The sequence below is a fragment of the Vitis vinifera genome, chromosome 6, assembly GCF_030704535.1.
Source record: "Vitis vinifera cultivar Pinot Noir 40024 chromosome 6, ASM3070453v1".
Classification (NCBI taxonomy): Eukaryota; Viridiplantae; Streptophyta; class Magnoliopsida; order Vitales; family Vitaceae; genus Vitis; species Vitis vinifera.
The window spans coordinates 3,071,714-3,093,602 of record NC_081810.1 but is presented as its reverse complement, the minus strand read 5'-3'; the positions used below and the strand labels follow the sequence as shown (position 1 = coordinate 3,093,602).

General features: G+C 36.8%; 1 protein-coding gene across 2 annotated transcripts; it reads right to left on the bottom strand.

The window, feature by feature from the left end:
- Positions 1-473: 473 nt before the first annotated feature.
- Positions 474-21,880, bottom strand: LOC100853565 (uncharacterized). 2 transcript variants are annotated; one of them, XM_010652903.3, is made up of 9 exons: positions 21,685-21,880; positions 19,147-19,251; positions 7,196-7,388; positions 5,298-5,347; positions 3,371-3,455; positions 2,436-3,223; positions 1,680-1,970; positions 1,535-1,591; positions 474-923 (listed from the first exon to the last, which is right to left on the bottom strand). In XM_010652903.3, the coding sequence occupies exons 2-9, from the start codon at positions 19,246-19,248 to the stop codon at positions 735-737; spliced, it is 1,755 nt and encodes a 584-aa protein (XP_010651205.1). In that variant the 5' UTR covers positions 19,249-19,251; positions 21,685-21,880; the 3' UTR covers positions 474-734. The 2 variants fall into 2 exon arrangements, with proteins under 2 accessions (XP_010651205.1, XP_059593393.1); XM_059737410.1 differs by having other exon boundaries at positions 19,147-19,240.
- Between the last annotated feature and the right edge of the window lie 9 nt (positions 21,881-21,889).

Here is a 21,889-nt window from a genome sequence, read left to right as displayed (position 1 = left end):
CCCTGAGACTCAGAAACTAGATTGATCCACATGCTAGAAAGTCTCCAGAAAAGACTCAGTATCTTGGTTCCAATCCATTGCTCTTAACTAAAACATTAACTAAACATGGTTGACCCTAAAAGTGGTCATTTTTAGAGTGATGATGACCCACGCCGCCATGACGCCCTTGTTTGGCTAACCGCTAACGCACCCAGGGGACCTTAGAATGTAATTGTAGCAAAGTGGGCGCACGGCTCACCCCCTAATCACTGGAGCACCGTGTACATGCGATCAGAAACAACGCGTGCGCGCATGAAGTAGTCAAGCAACCCATATCATACCCAAATAATAACAAACATGAGAGGTATATGGGAAAGCGCGTAAAAAAATGACATCTGTCATCTTTGTTTTTTTAGTCCATATGAAGTTGGTCCCATTTAGCAGTGGTTTTGTTTTTACGTATCTGCAGGAGAACGACATGTCAATCAAAAGTGTCAACAACCAGTTACAAGCAATTGGATTCAAAGATTGAAGATGCTTGTACAAGCAACACGTTCAGCCATCCATCCCACTCTAAAAGGATTTAGACATAAAACCACCATGCCTGTACATGCCAAGTAGAGAAGAAAACTGATCGGTATTTGATGGGGGTGAACCTTCATTTTCAACTGTTCGTTTTTCCGAGTAAAACATTTCGAGTCTGTAAGTGGTTCAGTTCACATTTCAAAGTAACTTTTTTGCTCTATAAGACTATATTACCCTTTTACAGCAGTCGACATGGGAACCAGTTTACCCGTGGAGGAAGGGATGGGAGACACAACAGGGGTACACGTATCCTTGGACTTGCGTCCTCTTGGGTATGGATAAATGAGGGCCAGCTCTCTCACACGGCCCAGAACAGACTGCGGAATTTGGTGGGATGCATGCTTGCGTCCTTGCTCGACCTGCATCAACCATGTTGTCAAAGAGATCTCAGCTTTTATGATAAAAATGCAATTTCCAAGAATTAAAGTATGAGAAAGTATAGCCCTCTCTCCTGGGCAACACACTGCAAAAGTTAGAGAACAGATCAATGCTCACCCTTCTTCAGAGCAAAGGCAAGAGTGGTCAACAAGAAACAAAGAAAATTAGTATACAATATAAATAGGCATCTGCAAGCCGCCAAAAATCATTACATTATTGTGATGTAATTGAAGGAATCATTATGGAACATGACTAACTTATAGTTTGAAATTTTACAAAATATGGAAGTGACAAGTTTCCGCTTTGCCATCATCAGTCTGGTGCATCTTTCTACCTATTGCATGCATATGACATTTCTTGTATCTAGACAACCTCAGATACCTAGGAATACCAAGATTTTGACAATTGAAAGAATCATGTAGCATCCATGAGATTTAGAATACACCAAAGATCAGTCCAAATAGAATAAACCAATAATTTGATCAGCCTAAGTTACGATTTCATTATAATAATGTCTATTATATAGTTTAAAAGGGCAACAAAAAAAGAAAAAAATTATGAAACAACAAAAAGATACCAGTTTTAGTCCAACCTCTCTCTTATTATGCAACCTTGTGCAGCTAGCTCTTAGAAGATTACGCCATTTGTCCTGAAATCCCAGGTTGGATACCAAATATCAGATCTTGAAGAATAACAAATATCGAATTTATCATACAAAAACTGAAAAGTGCCAATACCTTAAGATCTACAGATGTGCGATGAGTAGATGATGAAAAAAGTAGCCGCTTTATTTCAGTCCACCTTCCAACACCATACTGAGAAACACCTTCAATCAACTTCATCACCTCAGAAAGTGTCCACAACATATGGTGTTTTCTACGACTTCTACCTTTTTGAGTATTTATAATCGTGATACAATCGTCTTCAGACATATCATCTTGAGATTCAGCTGGAAAAGGCTCCATTTCAGAAATTTCATTTGGAACCAAGCTTCCACTGTCCTTGCAATCCTCGGATTCCTGGCACCCCTGCACAAAAATGACATCTATGAAATTTTATGTCAAGAAATTTTACTCAAGAATCACATGTATTTAGCCAAACATGCATATATGTGTGAATAACAATTAAAATAGCTCTAGGGAAATGAGAATGGATACATCTATAAACCATATACAATATTGAGCAAGGAGAATAATGTGATGTCAACATTGATTTGAGAATATTGGGAAGACCTATCTGGCTGCTGAAGGAATAAGATGTGGAAGAAAAGTGTCATCTTTGAGAAAAGAACCACCTTAGTCCATCCCATGGAAATGAAACTTTTATACCACAACGAAACTCTCAAGAAGAAGAACAACCCATGTTCTCAACCAAGTTGGAACAACCCATCTTCTCAGCTGAATCAACAGCCAAATTCAGGCTTTAAAACACCTGTGAAAAGGTAAAACATATAACAAACTTTCGTGCAATCCATTCAACAAGAACATGCTTACCAAAATTGATGTATTTCTCTTTGAGCACCCTTCCTGTACAGGAAGACCAAATGGTACTTGGATACAGGCTCCTTCAAAGAATTCCTGTTGACAATCCAATGATGATGCTCCAAATCCAGCTTGGCGATGCTGCTCATGAGATCCAACATGTGGAAATTTATCCCTCGACCTTTTATAAGAAATTCCACATTTTCTACTATGATATTTTCCTTTCTGCTCTGAAGGTTCTTCAATGTACCTCCGAGTGGGCTTACGCAATCTTTTTTGTGTAACAAGCAAATCTTTTTCTCCTGAATCTAGAATACAAAATCCAACTCTGTTATCATCAGAAGATAATGTCTGCAAAGAATCATTTTTCACTTGTTGGCGTCCTGACACTGTTTTATCATTGACCACACTTGAGAAGGAGATGAATGCACTGCTGCAGAACTCATTCCTAGATGAGAAGTTTGATTTGGCTTCATTCTCATTGAAAGTTACACCCTGTTTCAAGAGGTTCAAACCGTTGTCCAACTCTACAAGGTTCTGCAAACCAAATGAAATATGGAGTTTTAGCCACTGCTTGTCCTTAATTGATGTTCCTCCTCCAAATATGTTCTTAAAGTCCTCATGTAATCCATGAATTGTCATGTTGTCATGCAAAGAAGAATTCTGATTATAAGTATATTTAACACCAGAATCTCTTCCATTGAAACTTGAAGAGGGGCTCTCCAAACCCAAGTTTCCAAAAGAGGAGCCTCCACATGGACCATGCTCCAAATTTGGAACTGGATCAGCAAGTTTGGTATCTACAAAAAAATGTAGAAAAGAAAATCCAAAAAAGACAACAGAGAGAGAGAGAGAGAAGGAAAAAAATTAGGATGCCAAAATAAAGCAGCAATCGACATAAAAATAATAATAATAATAATAAGAATGTATATCACAGAAGGATTTACCCAAAAGAAAATCTTCACAAGAACATGGTACTTTATTCATCCCTTGAAGAACTCCTTCAGTTCCTTCCAGCATTCCATCAAGAAACTACAAATGAAGAGCCTCCTCATGATAGCACTAAACACTTTTTAACTAACTAATTTATCTATACATTTCCTCACAGATAAAAACTGTTGCCTGAAGCAGAACATTATTAAATGAAGCAAAAAAACATGTTTGAGGGGCATAGCTTTACCAAACATGGGCAGTCTGAATCCAGCAGTAAGCAAGAAGATGACAAACCAATTCAATTTAATAGATACACACATTTCAGAAAACATTCATTCCTAGAAATAAAATCTAAATGCATCTTCAGACGTTAAATTTTGTGCAGGGAGAGCATATGGTGTACATTAGCATTTTACTAAATTTGAAAGTTAAGAAAATTAATTCTCTCCAATTTTTTATGCTTCTAAGGGCCACTAGAGAATTTTTTTTTTTTGATGCAGTTAATAAGACTTCCTACTCGGCACTTTTTAACGAAAAATCTTCTCATTTTTTGAGCTTCAAAGGGATAGCTCAAAATTTTACTTCGTGCCCCCACAGGGGTAAGGATTAGATCAGAAAAAATTCAAAAAGATTTCCAAAGGTCTGATCACCTAGAAGGAAGGAAAATGCATCTAGTGAGATGGGTAATTGTTTGTAAGGATAAGAAGTATGATGGTTTAGGGATCAGGAGGTTGAAGGTTTTAAACCGACCTTACTAGGTAAATGGTTATTAAGGTTTGCCAATGACAATGACAGTACATGGAGAAAGTTCATTCAAGCCAAATATAAGGAAATGGATGAGGGATGGAGCACCCTAGAGGTGAGTGTCTTTTGGAGTGAACTTAAGGAAGATCATTAGAAGAGTATGGGATGATTTTAAGATTGGGACAGCTATTCAGATTTAGAAATGGTATGTACACTAAATTCTGGTGGAACAGATGGGTGGATGAGAGTCACAGTAAGCGCTTTTCCGCACTCTTTGAGAAAGGAGAACGAGTGCATGTTGATGCATTTTATGATGCAAATTGGGCTGGTTTAGTAAATCAAATGAGATCTACTTCTGGGTATTGTACATTTGTCGGAGGTAACTTAGTACCTTGAAGGAGTAAAAAACATTCATTTGTTGTAAAGTGTAGTGCAGAGACTTAATTCAGAGCTGTTGTACAAGGTATCTGTGAGTTGCTATGGTTGAAGATGCTACTTTAGGAATTGAAATTTTCTTGTGACTCCTAGGAAATTATATTGTGACAATAAAGCTGCTATCAATATTGCTCATATTTCAGTACAACATGGTCGCACCAAGCATGGTGAGGTACATTGACACTTTTATCAAGGAGAAACAGGAAAAAGAAGTAATATGCATATCATGTCTCTACTAACTGAGAGCTGGCTGATGCACCACCAAAGGGCTTCCTAGACAGTTATTTGATGATTTTACAAGCAAGCTAAGAATGATTGACTATTCAAACCAGCTTGCAGGGGAGTATGGGAAAGATGATAGATTTGAAAAATAATTGAATGATCAGTCTGGATATGTGTACAGGATTTAGTGTGCATAATCTCAGGATAGTTAGTTTCCTGATTTTATGGGATTTGTTCATTTCCTTTTTCTTCTACAGCCTGTATTCTATCAAATTATCAGTGAGAAATATACAGAATTCTTCCATAATTGTGCACAAAAAGAATAGTTCAAGAGCAGAACAAGTGGAACTAAAGGCGTAAAAAGTAGTGGGATAATATGACACAATGCAACCACTACCAACAAGAGCTTTTGGCAATAATACATACTAATATATATAGCAAACAGATCTAATTATGGAAGAAAAAGATAACATCTAGACATATCCTCATAAAGATATGCTGAAAAACCAAAGAACAGCCAAATATAGAATATGATCATACTTCTAGGCTTGCATGCTCTTCTTCTCGAGTGAAATTAGAATCCTGTGCATCTGAGTTACAAATCACATATGAAAGCATTATTAGAAAAGCAAATAACTAAACAAATAGAAAAAGCTAAACCAACTATAAACAAAAAAGAGATACCCAAATTGCTCAACAAAAAACACCAACTCTCATCAAGTGCTAGTAACACCCCCAATCTTCAAATCAACAGAACAAGACATCCATTGTGTTTCTCTGTTGAATTACTAGTTAAAACATAGTTTACAAAGGAATGTGTTAGCATTGAACCATTAAAATAGCCCTGACTTCTGTAAGAAGCTCCAAATGTCAAAACTGAAGAACAAGCAAACCATTTTGCATTTGTTTGCCTCACTAAGACTATCTCAATAACACTCTACAAACTAGGTACTATTGCCCCTACAAAAGTTTCAGCTTCTAGGAAGCTTTAGAACATCAGAACCAAATGTTGTAGGTAGAAAAAGAAATCATAGAAACCATGTGTTGGAAACATGAAGATCCATCAATTCAGTAGGCATATGTCAAAGAACAAACCAAATTCCATTTTCTTTACAGGGGCAGACCAAATTCTATTTATAATAAATTAAATACATTAAAAATCTCCATAAATAGATGCACATAAATGTGAACATGCAAACTATAATCTAACAATCAAGAATGTTGACAACTATTTTGCATGCATCAATATGTGCAGACATCAATGTGTGTTATTCTCACAAGCCAACTAGTTTTTTAATCTTTAAGAGAGAACAAGACAAGGCATTCATGTTACTTGTATAACCTCATGTTGTATACAAAGTGATTTTTTACATGAATAGCTCAGATAAAATGTATCATAAAACCACCCCATAGTCCATAGTAATGACACATGCAGCACCCTTCTTAAGCCAGATATCAGTGGGCCAATTAATGGGCTAAGCCAGAATGAACTACTAAACATTTCTGCAAGCTGATTTATGACCTTGACAAGTGAAATAGAAAAATCAACATGTAATGATGTCTCTAATCTTCAGATACAAGAGCTCCCAACTGGCAGGACTAACCGAAGCACATCTACAAGTGAATTTTTTTCAAGAAAGTGTAGGGAAACATGGTGATTTTGAAAGCCAAATAGAATTGAGTTTCCAAGACAAATCTAAAACTTGGGGAAAAAACATGCATTCTAAGGCAGCATATACAACAAAAGCACTTCAATCATTTGACTGGCTCAAGTACAAATGATTTTTAATCCCACTCTTTCGCTAACACCTTTTAATTTGCTTTTAAAAATTAGACCAATGTGCAAATTATATCTTAAAAATTAAGAACTTACAGAAAACCCATATTCAACTCGAGAATTTCAAAAACTGTAGGCAATTTCAATAGCTACTCTCCAGAACTCATATCATGGAAAAGGAGAACCTTTACAGTGAGTGACACTATCATTGGTGTTTTCCTCTGAATGGACATTTCCCAAGGCCTAAGAAAAGGATGTAGCACCTAAACAGACCAAAAATGTAGTGAGTGATTCTACATCAGCAGCAAATTAGACCCCGAGCAATGTTTCATTTGCATATTATCCACAGATATGTTGATTGACTCTACATTGGCAGCAAAGAACCAAACCTACGTTTCCATTGTGCAGTATGAGATTCAAATAGGCTCTCCAATCTTACAACAGAACCCTAGATGTTCTCTTTCAGACCTAATACTTTTAATAGCACTTGCACAGGAAAGACATGTTATTTCCAACATTGGCCAACAAGAAAGTTGATCCACAGCTAGCAGCAGTTATCCTAACAATTTCTGCATTGTACATATTATGGTAACTATTGACCAGAAGAGAGAAAGACAAGAAGTTAGCTAAACATACAATTACAACTTGAATAGACTATTACCACCATCAATTTTTCTTTGGTCATTCTCAACAGCGTGTGAAAAATCTCCAACACTGAAGAATTTCTGAGGATTCAATGTCTCAAAACCTAAAACATCATCAACCAAATTGTTACACTTAGGTTCCGCTAGTAAATACTCCACTCCAATGCCTTCATCCTCTGGGTAAGTAAACAAGGATCCATTGCCCTCAGCCTAGACAAAAAGAAGAGAGAATGTCAAGAGACAGAGAGCCAGAGAGAAAGAGAGAGTGAGCCAAGAAAAGAAAGCAAAATTACTAAAAACACCTTAAACATTTATCCATAGAATGTCTCAAATCATATTAATTAGAATACTGAGGTTCTATTACCACCACAGAACATCTACACTATATCTGTTGTTTGCTCCAATTTTATCACCTATTCACATGGCAACAGCAAATTTTTTTTTTTGTTTTTTTTTGCCTCCAAACCTATCACCTATTCACAGGACAACAGCAAATTTAAATGTGGGATCCAGAAGGGCTTCAAAGCTACACTAAAGGTGAAGTAGATAAGCTACAAACTAAAATGTAAGCAAAAAAACCCCCAATAGTGATGTTACCCATATTTCCACAGTCAAAACCCACAAACAACATGCACTGTAAACACCCTCAAGTTAGAAATAAAGTAATAGTCAGAAAAGATAACTCAATCTAAATTCTCTAGGTATTAAAATCATCAAATTCAAAGCATTCAATCCCATTTCCATTAATTTAGCCCAAAACCCTCAAATTGCCCCCAATAGAATTTACTTCCCCACCTTTGAAACCCTTTGTCAGAACAGCATAAATAAAACCTAATCTTATTTTATCACCAACCAAATCTCCAAATGTTAAACATTGACTCTAGATTTAAAAGCCCAATGAAAAAATAAGGACCTTTGTTGTCACGGCCCAAATTCCGGGCGACCCAAAATTTGGCCTGTGACCCCAGGTCAAAGGTTTGACCCTAAGGGTTTCTCCTATTCCACGTTGGCAGTCAACTAAAACACTCCGAATTTTTTTTTTTTTTTCACATATAAGTCCCACTAGATTCTCACCAACTAACAATATTTCAAACCTTACTCAAACACATTAAGATTTAATAAACATCATTGCATTCCAAAATAAAATTTCATAAAAATCCCCTTAATCAAATTAAGGTCTTATTACATTATCCATAATTCACTTATTACAATGTCTCAATACCACAAACACAATAAAAAAAAAAAAGCACATCCCACTAAACCGCTTCAGAGGCATCCTGAAGTCCTCCCTGTTATTACAAGGTCTCAATACCACAAACACAATAAAAAAAATAAAGTACATCCCACTAAACCGCTTCAGGGGCATCCTGAAGTCCTCCCTGTGGATCCTCAGGAATGATATCTGCATCTAAAAATATATAAAAAAGAAGGGGTGAGCATTTCCACATTGCTCAGTAGGGTGCCTAACACCCAAAGGGTTAATGGGGGATTACTATATTTTGAGAACCCAAACGCAACAGTTCACCAATATAAATCAAGTCACACAATTTAACATATAACATTAAACTCAATTCCACAACATCCAATCATTAAATGAATGCATATAAACGTATGACACACAATCATACAATGCACTATCATTCTCGGGCTTTCACCGAAGGATACGCGTCCGCACCCAAATATACTCCCCATTCGGAGTCTTCCCGGTGTAAACTTTTAGGTCTTTCACCCTAGGGATCTCTCCCTTCTTAGTTCGCCTCACACGGGTTTTCACTTTTCATTAATTTCAACAATTCCAACATTTTCAATAACCCAATAAAATAAAATTTTCACATTAAAATTCCCGAAAATATACCAACGAATTTTCGGAAATTTACACATCAATATACTTGAATTTATATCACAATTTCAGAATTTTTCAATAATTCTAATAATTCCTAATATTTGAAAATAACTAATTTTTCACAATAAAATTACCGCAAATATTCCAATCAATTTTCAAAAATTCATAAATCACTAGATTTGAAATCTTGCCCTAATTCCGGAATTTTCCTACATTTCTAACAATTTTTAACAACCTAAAATAATTATTTATCAATTACAAAGAATTCCGGAAATTACAAAAAAATCTCAAATCATTCCAAAAAAATTCACACAACATCACAATTACCTACTTAACTCATAATTATCAGATTTATAATTTTTTCCAATGAAAAATACATTAAATTTGAGTTTTAGGGTTAGTTTTCCCCTACCACAAATCCGAGAATTTGGCCGTTAAAAACGAAATCAACCACCGTAGACTTGTTTCTCTAGTCGAATAGAGTATTTCCTCCGAATTTGGGCCGAAATGAAGATCGTTTAGTCGTCCAAACGGCCGGTCAAAGATCCGGCGAGTGCCCTAATTCCACAGCCGCTGCTCCTTTCTTCTCCCCGCGTTCTGCCCTTTTCAAAAACTCCTCCTTTTCCTTTTTTTTTTTTTTTTTTAACAACAAAGGCTTCCTACCACCAGCCCATATCTAAGCTCAATCCATTTCATATCTTTTTTTCTTTTACAACCCATTATGAAATGGATTGGGCTTAGATATGGATTGAGCTTAGATATGGATTGGGCTTAGATATGGGTTGGTGGTAGGAAGCCTTTGTTGTTAAAAAAAAGAAAAAAGAAAAGGAGGAGTTTTTGAAAAGGAGAGAACGCGGGGAGAAGAAAGGAGCAGCGGCTGTTGAATTAGGGCACTCGCCGGATCTTTGACCGGCCATTTGGACGACCAAACGATCTCCGTTTCGGCCCAAATTCGGAGGAAATACTCTATTCGACTAGAGGAACAAGTCTACGGTGGCTGATTTCGTTTTTAACGGCCAAATTCTCAGATTTGTGGTAGGGGAAAACTAACCCTAAAACTCAAATTTAATGTATTTTTCATTGGAAAAAATTATAAATCTGATAATTATGAGTTAAGTAGGTAATTGTGATGTTGTGTGAATTTTTTTGGAATGATTTGAGATTTTTTCTGGATTTTTTTATAATTTTCGGAATTCTTTGTAATTGATAAATAATTATTTTAGGTTGTTAAAAATTGTTAAAAATGTAGGAAAATTCCGAAATTAGGGCAAGATTTCAAATCTAGTGATTTATGAATTTTTGAAAATTGATTGGAATATTTACGGTAATTTTATTGTGAAAAATTAGTTATTTTCAAATATTAGGAATTATTAGAATTATTGAAAAATTCTGAAATTGTGATATAAATTCAAGTATATTGATGTGTGAATTTCCGAAAATTCGTTGGTATATTTTCGGGAATTTTAATGTCAAAATTTTATTTTATTGGGTTGTTGAAATTGTTGAAATTATTAAGGAATTTTGGAGTTTGGCATTCATTTGCATCATGGTTGTATGAAGAAAAAAAAAATTGTGAAAAGTGTATGAAATGGAAAAAAATAAAATAGTGATGAAAAGTGAAAACCCGTGTGAGGTGAACTAAGAAGGGAGAGAGATCACTAGGGTGAAAGACCCAAAAGTTTACCCCGGGAAGACTCCGAATGAGGAGTATATTTGGGTGCGGACGCGTATCCTTTGGTGAAAGCCCGAAAACGATAGTGCATTGTATGATTGTGTGTCATACGTTTATATGCATTCATTTAATGATTGGATGTTGTGGAATTGAGTTTAATGTTATATGTTAAATTGTGTGACTTGATTTATATTGGTGAACTGTTGCGTTTGGGTTCTCAAAATATAGTAATCCCCCATTAACCCTTTGGGTGTTAGGCACCCTACTGAGCAATGTGGAAATGCTCACCCCTTCTTTTTAATATATTTTTAGATGCAGATATCACTCCTGAGGATCCACAAGTAGGACAGGGAGGACTTCAGGATGCCCCTGAAGCGGTTTGGTGGGATGTGCTTTATTTTTTTTATTGTGTTTGTGGTATTGAGACCTTGTAATAAGTGAATTATGGATAATGTAATAAGACCTTAATTTGATTAAGGGGATTTTTATGAAATTTTATTTTGGAATGCAATGATGTTTATTAAATCTTAATGTGTTTGAGTAAGGTTTGAAATATTGTTAGTTGGTGAGAACCTAGTGGGACTTATATGTGAAAAAAAAAAAAAATTCAGAGTGTTTTAGTTGACTGCCAACGTGGAATAGGAGAAACCCTTAGGGTCAAACCTTTGACCTAGGGTCACGGGCAAAATTTTGGGTCGCCCGGAATTTGGGTCGTGACAGCGTGGTATCAGAGCCAAGGTTGCAATAATACCTTGGGGTCAATGTTTGTGGGTGTTTATGAGTGTTGCAATGTTATGATTTTTGTATGTGTTAATTAACGAGTGGATGATTAATTGAATTATGTATTGTGATTGTATGAAAGTCAAATTTTTTATAATTGTTGAAATTGCTAAGTGTGTACATGTGAAATTTCTTTTTGCTCACCTTGGTAATGTGATGGAATTAGGGATTGTTAAATTTGAAATGGCGGGAAGGACCAGAGGAGGAAGATCAGAGAGGAATGAGGAGTTGGAGACAGTAAGAGAAGAACTCCGAGAAGTAAGAAGAGAGTTGAGAGAAACTGTTGAATTGATGAGAGGCCAGGGTTCTAGGAGATCAGGAGGTACCCAAGGCCATGAGGATTCAGGCCACTCACATAGGAGGAGCCGCACTGAGAGGCCAGTAATGAGCCAAATGGAAGCAATGAAGAGGTTCATGGTGATGCAGCCTCCATCTTTTAATGGAGAGCCTAGTACTGAAGCAGCTGAACATATATGCTTGTTGATAAAGCGGATTTCTGGTGGGAATCAATGAAAAGGGTGTATGACATTGAGGTTATGACCTGGGAGGAATTTGAGAGAATCTTCCTAGGCAAGTATTTTGGGGAGGTGGCTAAGCATGCCAAGAGGATGGAGTTTGAGCACCTCATCCAAGGAACCATGTCGGTGCTAGAGTATGAGTCACGTTTCTCAGAGTTGTCTCGTTTTGCTTTGGGGATGATCAGTGAGGAAGGAGAAAAGGCTAGGAGGTTCCAGCAGGGATTGAGGCCTGCTATTAGGAACAGATTAGTCTCACTGACTATAAGGGATTATTCTGAGTTGGTTAAGAGGGCTTTGTTGGTGGAGCAGAATATTGAGGAGACCAACCAAATTCGCGAGCAAAGAGGGGATAGAAAAGGGAAACAAAGAATGGGGGAAAGTTCCCAGGGGAGATCTCAAGGTCCGCAGCAGAGGCAGAGGACTCAGCAGTCTGAGAGGCATTCCTCATTCTATGCAGGAGGTGAGCAGAGTGCTCAGAGGGTGGCTACTAATAGAGTATGTTATGGTTGTGGAGCGAGAGACCACTTATGGAGGGCTTGCCCATTGCGGGGTATACAGCAGGCTCAACCTCAGTCTCAGGGAAGTTCTCAGCAGCAACCAATAGTGTCTTTCCAACCCCCTCAATTTCAATTGCCTTACTACCAGATGCCACAATTACCCCCAGCAGCGCAGGGAACCAAGAGAGCTACTATGAGTAGTCAGACCCGTTCTTCTCAAGGGTCGAATGCTAGAGGTAGGGGAAGGCAGGCAGCAGGAAGAGTTTTTGCCTTGACCCCAACAGAGCCAGAGGAGGACGCCCTTTTGGTGGAAGGTATGATTTTGGTATATAGTACTTGGATGCGTGTTTTGTTTGATACTGGTGCAACTCATTCTTTCATTTCTGCATCTTGTGCTAATGCATTGGGGTTGAAAACAGAAAGGGTAGAAAATTTGTTACTTATTGAGTCCCCTATGGGTACGAATTCTAGAGTTGATAGAATATGTAAGGGGTATGTTATTACCTTGGCAGATAGAGCACTAAATGTGGACTTGAGGATTTTGGATATGACTAGGTATGATGTTATCTTGGGAATGGATTGGTTGACAGTGTATAGAGTGGTTATTGATTGTCATCGCCGTAGGATAATATTTTGTCTGCCAGAGGGATTTGAGGTTTGCTTTGTTGGAGGGAAGTGTGTTAGTTTGCCTTTTTCGCAGTCCGATCCGTGCTATCAGTATGTGTTGAGGAAGGGATCAATAAATTTCCTAGCTTGCCTTTGTGGTAAGGAGAAAGCCCAGAAGGACATTACAGAAATTCCAGTGGTGAGGAAGTTTCAGGATGTATTCCCAGATGAGTTACCAGGTTTACCACCTCATAGAGAGTTTGATTTCTCTATTGAAGTATACCCAGGAACTGATCCTATTTCAGTATCCCCTTATAGGATGGCCCCTCTTGAGTTGAGAGAATTGAAAACTCAGTTAGATGAATTGTTGGGTAAGGGTTTTATTCGTCCAAGTACATCGCCATGGGGAGCCCCAGTGTTGTTTGTGAAGAAAAAGGATGGCACACTAAGGTTATGTATTGACTATAGGAAGTTGAATAGAGTTACTGTGAAGAACAAGTATCCTCTTCCAAGGATAGATGACTTGTTTGATCAGTTGAAGGGTGCAAAGTATTTTAGTAAGATTGACTTGAGAACTGGGTATCATCAATTGAGGGTTAGGGAAGAAGATGTTTCTAAAACCGCTTTTAGAACGAGATATGGGCATTATGAGTTCTTAGTCATGCCTTTTGGGTTAACTAATGCCCCTGCTGCTTTCATGGATTTAATGAACAGAGTATTTCGTGCTTACTTGGATCAATTTGTGATTGTCTTTGTGGATGACATCTTGATCTACTCCAGGAGTTTGGAGGAGCATAAGCAACATTTGGTGACCACCCTTAAAACTTTGAGAAAGCATCAATTGTATGGGAAGTTGGACAAAAGTGAGTTTTGGCTTATTGAAGTGAATTTCTTAGGCCATGTGGTTTCTGAGGCAGGAATAGCAGTAGACCATTCCAAGGTGGAAGCTGTACAGGAGTGGCAAAGGCCTATTAATGTATTTGAGGTTAGAAGTTTCTTGGGGTTGGCTGGATATTATAGGAGGTTTGTGGAAGACTTCTCTAGAATTGCAGCACCAATGACTCGGTTGACTAGAAAAGGGGTGAAGTTTGATTGGAATGAGGAGTGTGAGAATGCTTTCCAGGAGTTGAAGCAGAAATTGACCACTGCTCCAGTGTTAACTGCTCCTATTAGTGGAGAGTTGTTTACAATTTATTGTGATGCTTCCACAGTGGGGCTAGGGTGTGTGCTAATGCAGCAAGGCAAGGTGGTAGCTTATGCCTCAAGACAGTTCAAGCAGCATGAGCGGAATTATCCAACACATGATTTGGAGCTTGCAGCAGTGGTGTTTGCCCTTAAGACTTGGAGACACTATTTGTATGGAGAGAAGTTTGAGGTGTACTCTGATCACAAGAGTTTGAAATATATTTTCACTCAAAAGGATCTGAACTCTAGGCAAAGGAGATGGATGGAGACATTGGAAGATTATGATTTTGCTCTTCATTATCATCCAGGAAAGACGAATGTTGTAGCAGATGCCTTGAGTAGGAAGAGTGTTGGCCAACTGTCTAGCTTGGAGTTGAGAGAGTTTGAGATGCATGCAGTTATTGAGGATTTTGAATTATGTCTTGGTTTGGAAAGGCATGGTCCATGCTTGTAAAGTATATTAGCTAGACCAATGGTTATCCAGAGAATAGTGGAGGCCCAAGTTCATGATGAGTTTTTAGAAAAGGTTAAAGCCCAGTTGGTAGCAGGTGAAATAGATGAAAATTGGTCTATGTATGAAGATGGGAGTGTGAGGTTCAAAGGGAGATTGTGTGTGCCAAAAGATGTGGAGTTGAGAAATGAACTTCTAGTAGATGCTCATAGGGCGAAGTATACCATCCACCCTGGGAATACCAAGATGTATCAAGACTTAAAGAGACAGTTTTGGTGGAGTGGGATGAAGAGAGATATTGCTCAGTTTGTAGCTAATTGTCAGATTTGTCAGCAAGTGAAGGCTGAACACCAGAGGCCTGCAGGGTTGTTGCAACCTTTACCTATACCTAAGTGGAAGTGGGATAATATCACTATGGACTTTGTGATAGGGTTGCCAAGAACTAGAAGCAAGAAAAATGGAGTTTGGGTGATTGTGGGCCGTCTTACTATGTCAGCTCATTTTCTAGCCATGAAAACTACTGATTCCATGAACTCTTTGGCTAAGTTGTATACACAGGAGATTATGAGATTGCATGGGATACCTGTATCTATAGTGTCTGACAGGGACCCTAAGTTTACTTCTCAGTTTTGGCAGAGTTTACAAAGGGCTTTGGACACCCAATTGAATTTTAGCACCGCTTTTCACCCTCAGACAGATGGTCAATCAGAGAGAGTGATCCAGATCTTAGAAGACATGTTAAGGGCTTGTGTTTTGGATTTTGGAGGAAATTGGGCAGATTACTTACCTTTGGCAGAGTTTGCTTATAACAACAGTTACCAATCTAGTATTGACATGGCACCTTATGAAGCACTCTATGGGAGACCTTGTAGATCGCCTTTGTGTTGGATAGAGATGGGTGAGAGTCGTTTGTTGGGACCTGAGATTGTCTAAGAGACTACAGAGAAGATACAACTCATCAAGGAAAAACTTAAGATTGCCCAAGATAGACAAAAAAGTTATGCAGACAAAAGGAGAAGGCCCTTGGAGTTTGAGGAAGGGGATTGGGTGTTTGTAAAAGTGTCCCCTCGAAGAGACATATTTCGATTTGGGAAAAAGGGGAAGTTAACCCCTAGGATTGTGGGACCATTTCAGATTAATAAGAGAGTTGGCCCAGTGGCATACAAGTTAATTTTGCCTCAACAGTTGTCCCTTGTGCATGATGTTTTCCATGTATCAATGCTAAGGAAGTGTGCTCCAGATCCAACTTGGGTAGTGGACTTGCAAGATGTTCAGATTAGTGAAAATACTTCTTATGTGGAGGAACCTTTACGAATTCTGGAAGTTGGAGAGCATAGGTTCAGGAACAAGGTGATTCCTGCGGTCAAAGTGTGGTGGCAACACCATGGGATAGAAGAAGCCACTTGGGAACCTGAGGAAGAAATGAGACGACACTATCCGCAACTCTTCTACGAATTTTAAGGTAAGCTAGTTTAAATTTCGGAACGAAATTTCTTTTAGGGGGGTAGGATGTAATGACCGGATATTTTATGCCACGTTAGCATTTTTAGTTTGAAAAGTCTTATTTTGTGTGATGGTTGAAAAGTAAAAAAGAAAAGTGTTTGGAGAACACGTGTCAATTTCGGATTGGTGAATTTCGTTTTATTGTGTCGGTCAATTAAACGAGTTGAAATTTTATGCCATGTCAGCCTTAGGGTAGAAAATTTCTTAGGATTTTAGAAATTGAAATTTTCCGGAAACGAAAAAAAAAAATGAATTAATAAAAAAAAAATTAATTAGAATTAATTAAGAGAAATTAAATTAAATTGATGAATAATAAAATTGAGAAAAATTAGTTTTAGATTGGTGTTAATAAATAAATTGTGTGTTAAAAAAAATGAGGAAAAAAAAATGAATTGGAAATCAAATATAATATTTTTATTTTATTTCTTTTGTTTATTCTAATTGTTTTATTTGATTTCCAATTCATTTTTTTTTCTCATTTTTTTTAACACACAATTTATTTATTAACACCAATCTAAAACTAATTTTTCTCAATTTTATTATTCATCAATTTAATTTAATTTCTCTTAATTAATTCTAATTAATTTTTTTTTAATTAATTCTTTTTTTTTTTTTCGTTTCCGAAAAATTTCAATTTCTAAAATCCTAAGAAATTTTCTACCCTAAGGCTGACATGGCATAAAATTTCAACTCGTTTAATTGACCAACACAACAAAACGAAATTCACCAATCTGAAATTGACACGTGTTCTCCAAACACTTTTCTTTTTTACTTTTCAACCATCACACAAAATAAGACTTTTCAAACTAAAAATGCTAACCACACCCGATCATTACATTTGTACTCTAAAAAATAGTTAAGAATAACTTCATTTTTAAAAAAACAACATTATGCCCCAAATTAAGGTCAAACAACTTGTTTATGTTGGTATTCAAGTGGCTGATGTGCGGTGTAGTGGAAAAAATAATGTGCCAAATTTTGTCATGGTTTATTGCATATAGGGAGCTTTAAGGAGGTTTCAGTTTGTTGGGTCAAGAAGTGAAGCTAGCTAGAGACAAAATCCACGAGAAATGCGCCATCAAAAGAGCTGTTAAGCTATCTTTTAGCTCCAAAAAGTCAAATTATTAGATAATGAGTCAACAATACTTTTTCTGATCTGGTTCAATTCCTAAAAGTCAAGTTATTAGATAATGAGTCAACAATGCTTTTTCTGATCTTGTTTAAACTGATGATTGGGGGCCTTCTCCTGTGAGCCCCTATCTATGAATCCTTATTTTCTGATATTATTAGATAGTTACTCTCAAGTCACTTAGGCTTGTCTTTTCAAACATAAAACTTATGTATATGATGCCTTCAAATATTTAATAACATGCTTGATGTTCAATTCAATGTAAAATTGGTGCCATTCGTACAAATCATTGCAGTGAATGCACTGATCAAGGTTTAGGTTTTTATTTCTCCAATCATGGGATAATTTATCAAAAAATTCATGTAAAAACTCCTGAACAAAATGGAGTTTCTGAATGGAGCATCTGTCATCTCCTTGAGGGTATACAGTATACTGTTTCTTTCCTTTACCATGACTATTCCTTTTCATTTTCAAACCTTTTATGTGCTATTTTTCTCATCAATCAGTTTTCATATCATATTTTACAATTCCAGGCACACCTGTGTCCTTTTTGTGTCCAAATCGCCCCCTATTTCCTTAATCCCTTCATCCAAAGTGTTTGGCTGTATACATTGTGTTCATATTCCTCCTTTTGGCTTCCACAACTTTAACTCTAAAGATTTAACCGTTGGATAACGAGCCAACAATGTATATAAAGCTAACACCCTTCCCCACTGGCAGCCCCAATCCACACTTGAAGAGGTAAACAACAGATTAATGGGTCATAAAAATGACCTGGAAGGCAAACAAACAAGGGAATAAACAAAAAGAGATCTTTGAACTCAATCACTCTAGAAACCAAGGCTTTGATATCAAGTTGTTTGATACAACTGAAAAACAAAAAAATGAATAAAAAAGGAGAAGAAAGGAAGGGAGGGCGGGAGAGAGAGAGGGAGAAAGAGAGTTTCTGAAGTGTTCTCCAAAATCCACACCTTTATCATTTACAAGAAAATGGTAAAGAAAAAGATGTAACTTTTCACTTATAAACTACTTAAATTCTCAGTAAGAACCTTAACATGTATTAGAGGCTACTTTTTTTTTTTGATAAATAACATGTATTAGAGGCTACTTAAGGGCCACATTATGAAGGGAAGCTAGGCTTTGTTGGGTCAAGAGAAGAAGCTAGCTAGGGGCTAAGTCAATGGAAAATGCACCATTATAAGAGAGCCTGGACATGTGTACAGAGGCTATTACTAATGGACTTAGCCTATCTTGGTGCTAGTCCCCAGCTAAGACCAAGTTATACTAATGGACTTGGCCCTACCTTGGTGCTAGTCCCCAGCCAAGTAAGACCAAGTTAGAAGGACAGAGCAGATGACATCATGGGAATATATTGCTCTAAAGGAAATAATCCATTGGACATGAGTCCTCCCCCAGTGGTTGCCTTGCACATGTGCCCTTTTCAACATATACCTCCATCTTCATAAGAAATGGGGTCCTGTTTCCACTCTATAACACCATGTTTTCAAATATAGCTCAGAAACTATAGGTGAACAACTTTAATTTAAAAATCTAAAATGCTCCCCATCTGGAGCAACAGACAGAAACTGCCTTTTGAAGTGCCTTACAAATCAAATCGGTGTCTAATACCATTAGAACAATATTGACTGGAAGAAAATGTTTCACCCAAACTAAGAGAGCAAAGTAACTTCCACCGCAAGCCACAATTCCAGAATTGAATCAGGTGTGCATAAGAAAAGGCAGAAAAAAAAATTTTCATCAACTTGTACGAGAAATGACCATACCTCAATAAGTTTATATGTGAACATGTTTGCACCCTCATCCAAAGTACTTGAGGTATTCTTTGGTGTGTCTAGTTTCTGCTCTTCATGCCCATGTCTTAACATTTTCTTCAAAATGCCAGGCATAAAATCAAGGACAAGAAATACATCACACCATGCAAAATCACTGCATTTAAAACTTAACAAAAGTATATCTAAAAATTGTTAACAATTTCCAACACAATGGTATATTTATTGTTAATAAATAAAATGTCTGCCAAAAATATAACAAAGTTATTCATGCATAATTACATATGGAACATGGATATAAGTTTAAAGTTAAAGAATGTAAGACATTCCCGATTAACCAAAAAAATAAAAATAAAAAAGATCCTTCAACAACTGTGATTTTCCTTCTCAATACCTACAGGAACATTATTTTAGTTAAATATTTGAATTTCATTTTAAAGCTTACTATATAGTTAAGTAATTCAATTATCTTGATTCATATTCCTATATCTTCCAATTGTTTTTCAAAAGGATTCATTGAGCCTTGGGATTACAACTTTTTTTGAATTAAGGTCAGCTTTGTCTTGTATCTATTACTTGGACTAATTTAATGCTTTGAACAATTTTTTAATACAGTAACATATATCATGCATAAACCACAGACATATCCATTTACAACCTTCTTGATTAATAAAAATGAGTCCTTTTTCTTCATATACACTACTATAAGAGCTTGCAAAATGGTCAAATTCTTTTTCCACTAAAGTGAATCTCCGAAAGGTACCATTATTTCTTAATTAGAAAATGGATGGACACAGTAGCAAAATTAGCAATAACTGATTTATAAAATAAATATAAATAATCACTACCACTGTCATCAACCTCCGCTGTCACCACCACCACAGTAAAGTCAACCCCCACTTGTAACTCAGCACCATTGCTGCTAACTCAAACTCTTTTCCAGTAGACCCCCAGACTAAAAGTTATAATTTATTTTCTAATGAATGATCATTGATCATCAGATGCTAAGACAAACCTAACCCATATTCACTGAATCACCAGAGCACAATCTTCTGTCATTGCTGCCACCACTATGATTCCTCGGAATCATGCTACTATAGCTCATACAACCCCAGCCATTAGCACCACACCCCCACCATAACAGTGTCCAGTACCACCATTGTATTGCCCATCACTACCAATTCTTCTAAAATTATCATCACTGCTGTATTCCACCAGTGTTCATACACGTCTACCAACTAGATTTGATAATTTCAATGTTCATACAACAGTGGAATAAAATATTCATGCAATATGGTATGTGCATTGTTTCAGCTCACCAGCATTAAATTAATCCTAAATTACACTAGAAACCACTCAAATGAAGAAGGTTGCAGCCAGAAATCGCTATAACAAAGGAAATCTTCAGTATCTGATTGAAAGAAAAATATTCATAAATATCTGACAAAGGCAACCCACCTAAATGTGGGTGTTCCTTCTGGTACAAGCCACCAGAACCTACAGGAAGCCTTATCCCTTAATATTGTAAAACCACACAAGCAAGCAAAACAGAGCACCAATAACTAGTCCAACTCTCAAATTTGGAACTATTAGCATGTGGAAAGTACCATTTATACAAGGATGCAAAACCATTATCTAAAATTTCATATTCATAATATCCTGGGTATCAATATGCATAAGCAAGATCGATCTTCTTTAGTTGTCAACAGCACTGGAACAGCTAACAGTCTCAAATTTCCAGGCATCGGACATCAATTATTGACCCAATGATATTATAACCTCACTTTAGATTCCTCACTATTGAGTCTTCCAACTTTTCACCATCGCCAGATAAGGTTGCGAACATAATAACTAGTTTCCACCTTCAAGTACCAGGTAAGAAACAACAAAACCGTTCAATTCCCATGGACAACCAAATTCGGTTGCTGAGAAAATGGAGGAAAAGGTAATTAAAAATAAAAATAAAACTTTTAAGTCTTAAACTTTTCCCCTACAATTTTTTTAATAGTTAATATCATTCCTTCTGTTATGCTTACACGTACTATAAATAACTCAACTCACTTAGGCCAAATAGTTTTACACTCGTATGAGGCTTAGTTCATTCAGGTTCTTGAGTCTCCTACGTTCTTAATCACTGATATAAGGTTCAAAATTCTTATTTTGTCTCCTACATTTTCTCAGAACCCAAGGCAGCTTAAGAGAATGCCTCTGCCCCCCTCCGTTACATTCCCGCAAATAAATCCAAAAAGAAAGAAAATCACAAAATCAACGCACCGTAAATACAAACATGAACAACAAAACCGGAAAGAAAACAAAAAGGAAATTCGAAAACGAAAGCATCTTCTTTCGGTAGTTTACAAGTATTTTTCCTGCATTTTAAAGCAGGAACTGAGAAATATTAGCTTGCTTTTGCTTCAAAAGCGAAAAAAGTCACTTCCACAAAGCCATGCTAACCAAACAGTACAAAAGAAAACCAGAAATGCAGATTAGAGTATTCAAAAGTAAACGCACAAAAGAAGTTTAGAAGACTACCTCATGAAACGATTCAGAGACCCAAAACACTGGAATTTACAGAGAAAATCGACTGAGAAAACACCACATTATAGTGTCAGAGAAAGCGGAGAGAATTTCTGGAACCGAAAAGCTGAAACCGACTATGAATTTAGAGAGAGAGAGGCTAGAACAAGGAACAAGGAACAAGGAAAGTAGAGAGAGAATGAAAGAGAGAGAACCTCTT

Bases quoted from the DNA above. Each gene is read 5' to 3' on its own strand.
- LOC100853565 (XM_010652903.3), bottom strand. From the start codon at position 19,248: ATGTTAAGACATGGGCATGAAGAGCAGAAACTAGACACACCAAAGAAT. The intron at 7,389-19,146 runs GTATGGTCATTT...CTTTTTGTCTAG, and splicing joins TCACATATAAACTTATTGAG to GCTGAGGGCAATGGATCCTT. The intron at 3,456-5,297 runs GTATGATCATAT...CTTCATTTGTAG, and splicing joins AAGAGCATGCAAGCCTAGAA to TTTCTTGATGGAATGCTGGA.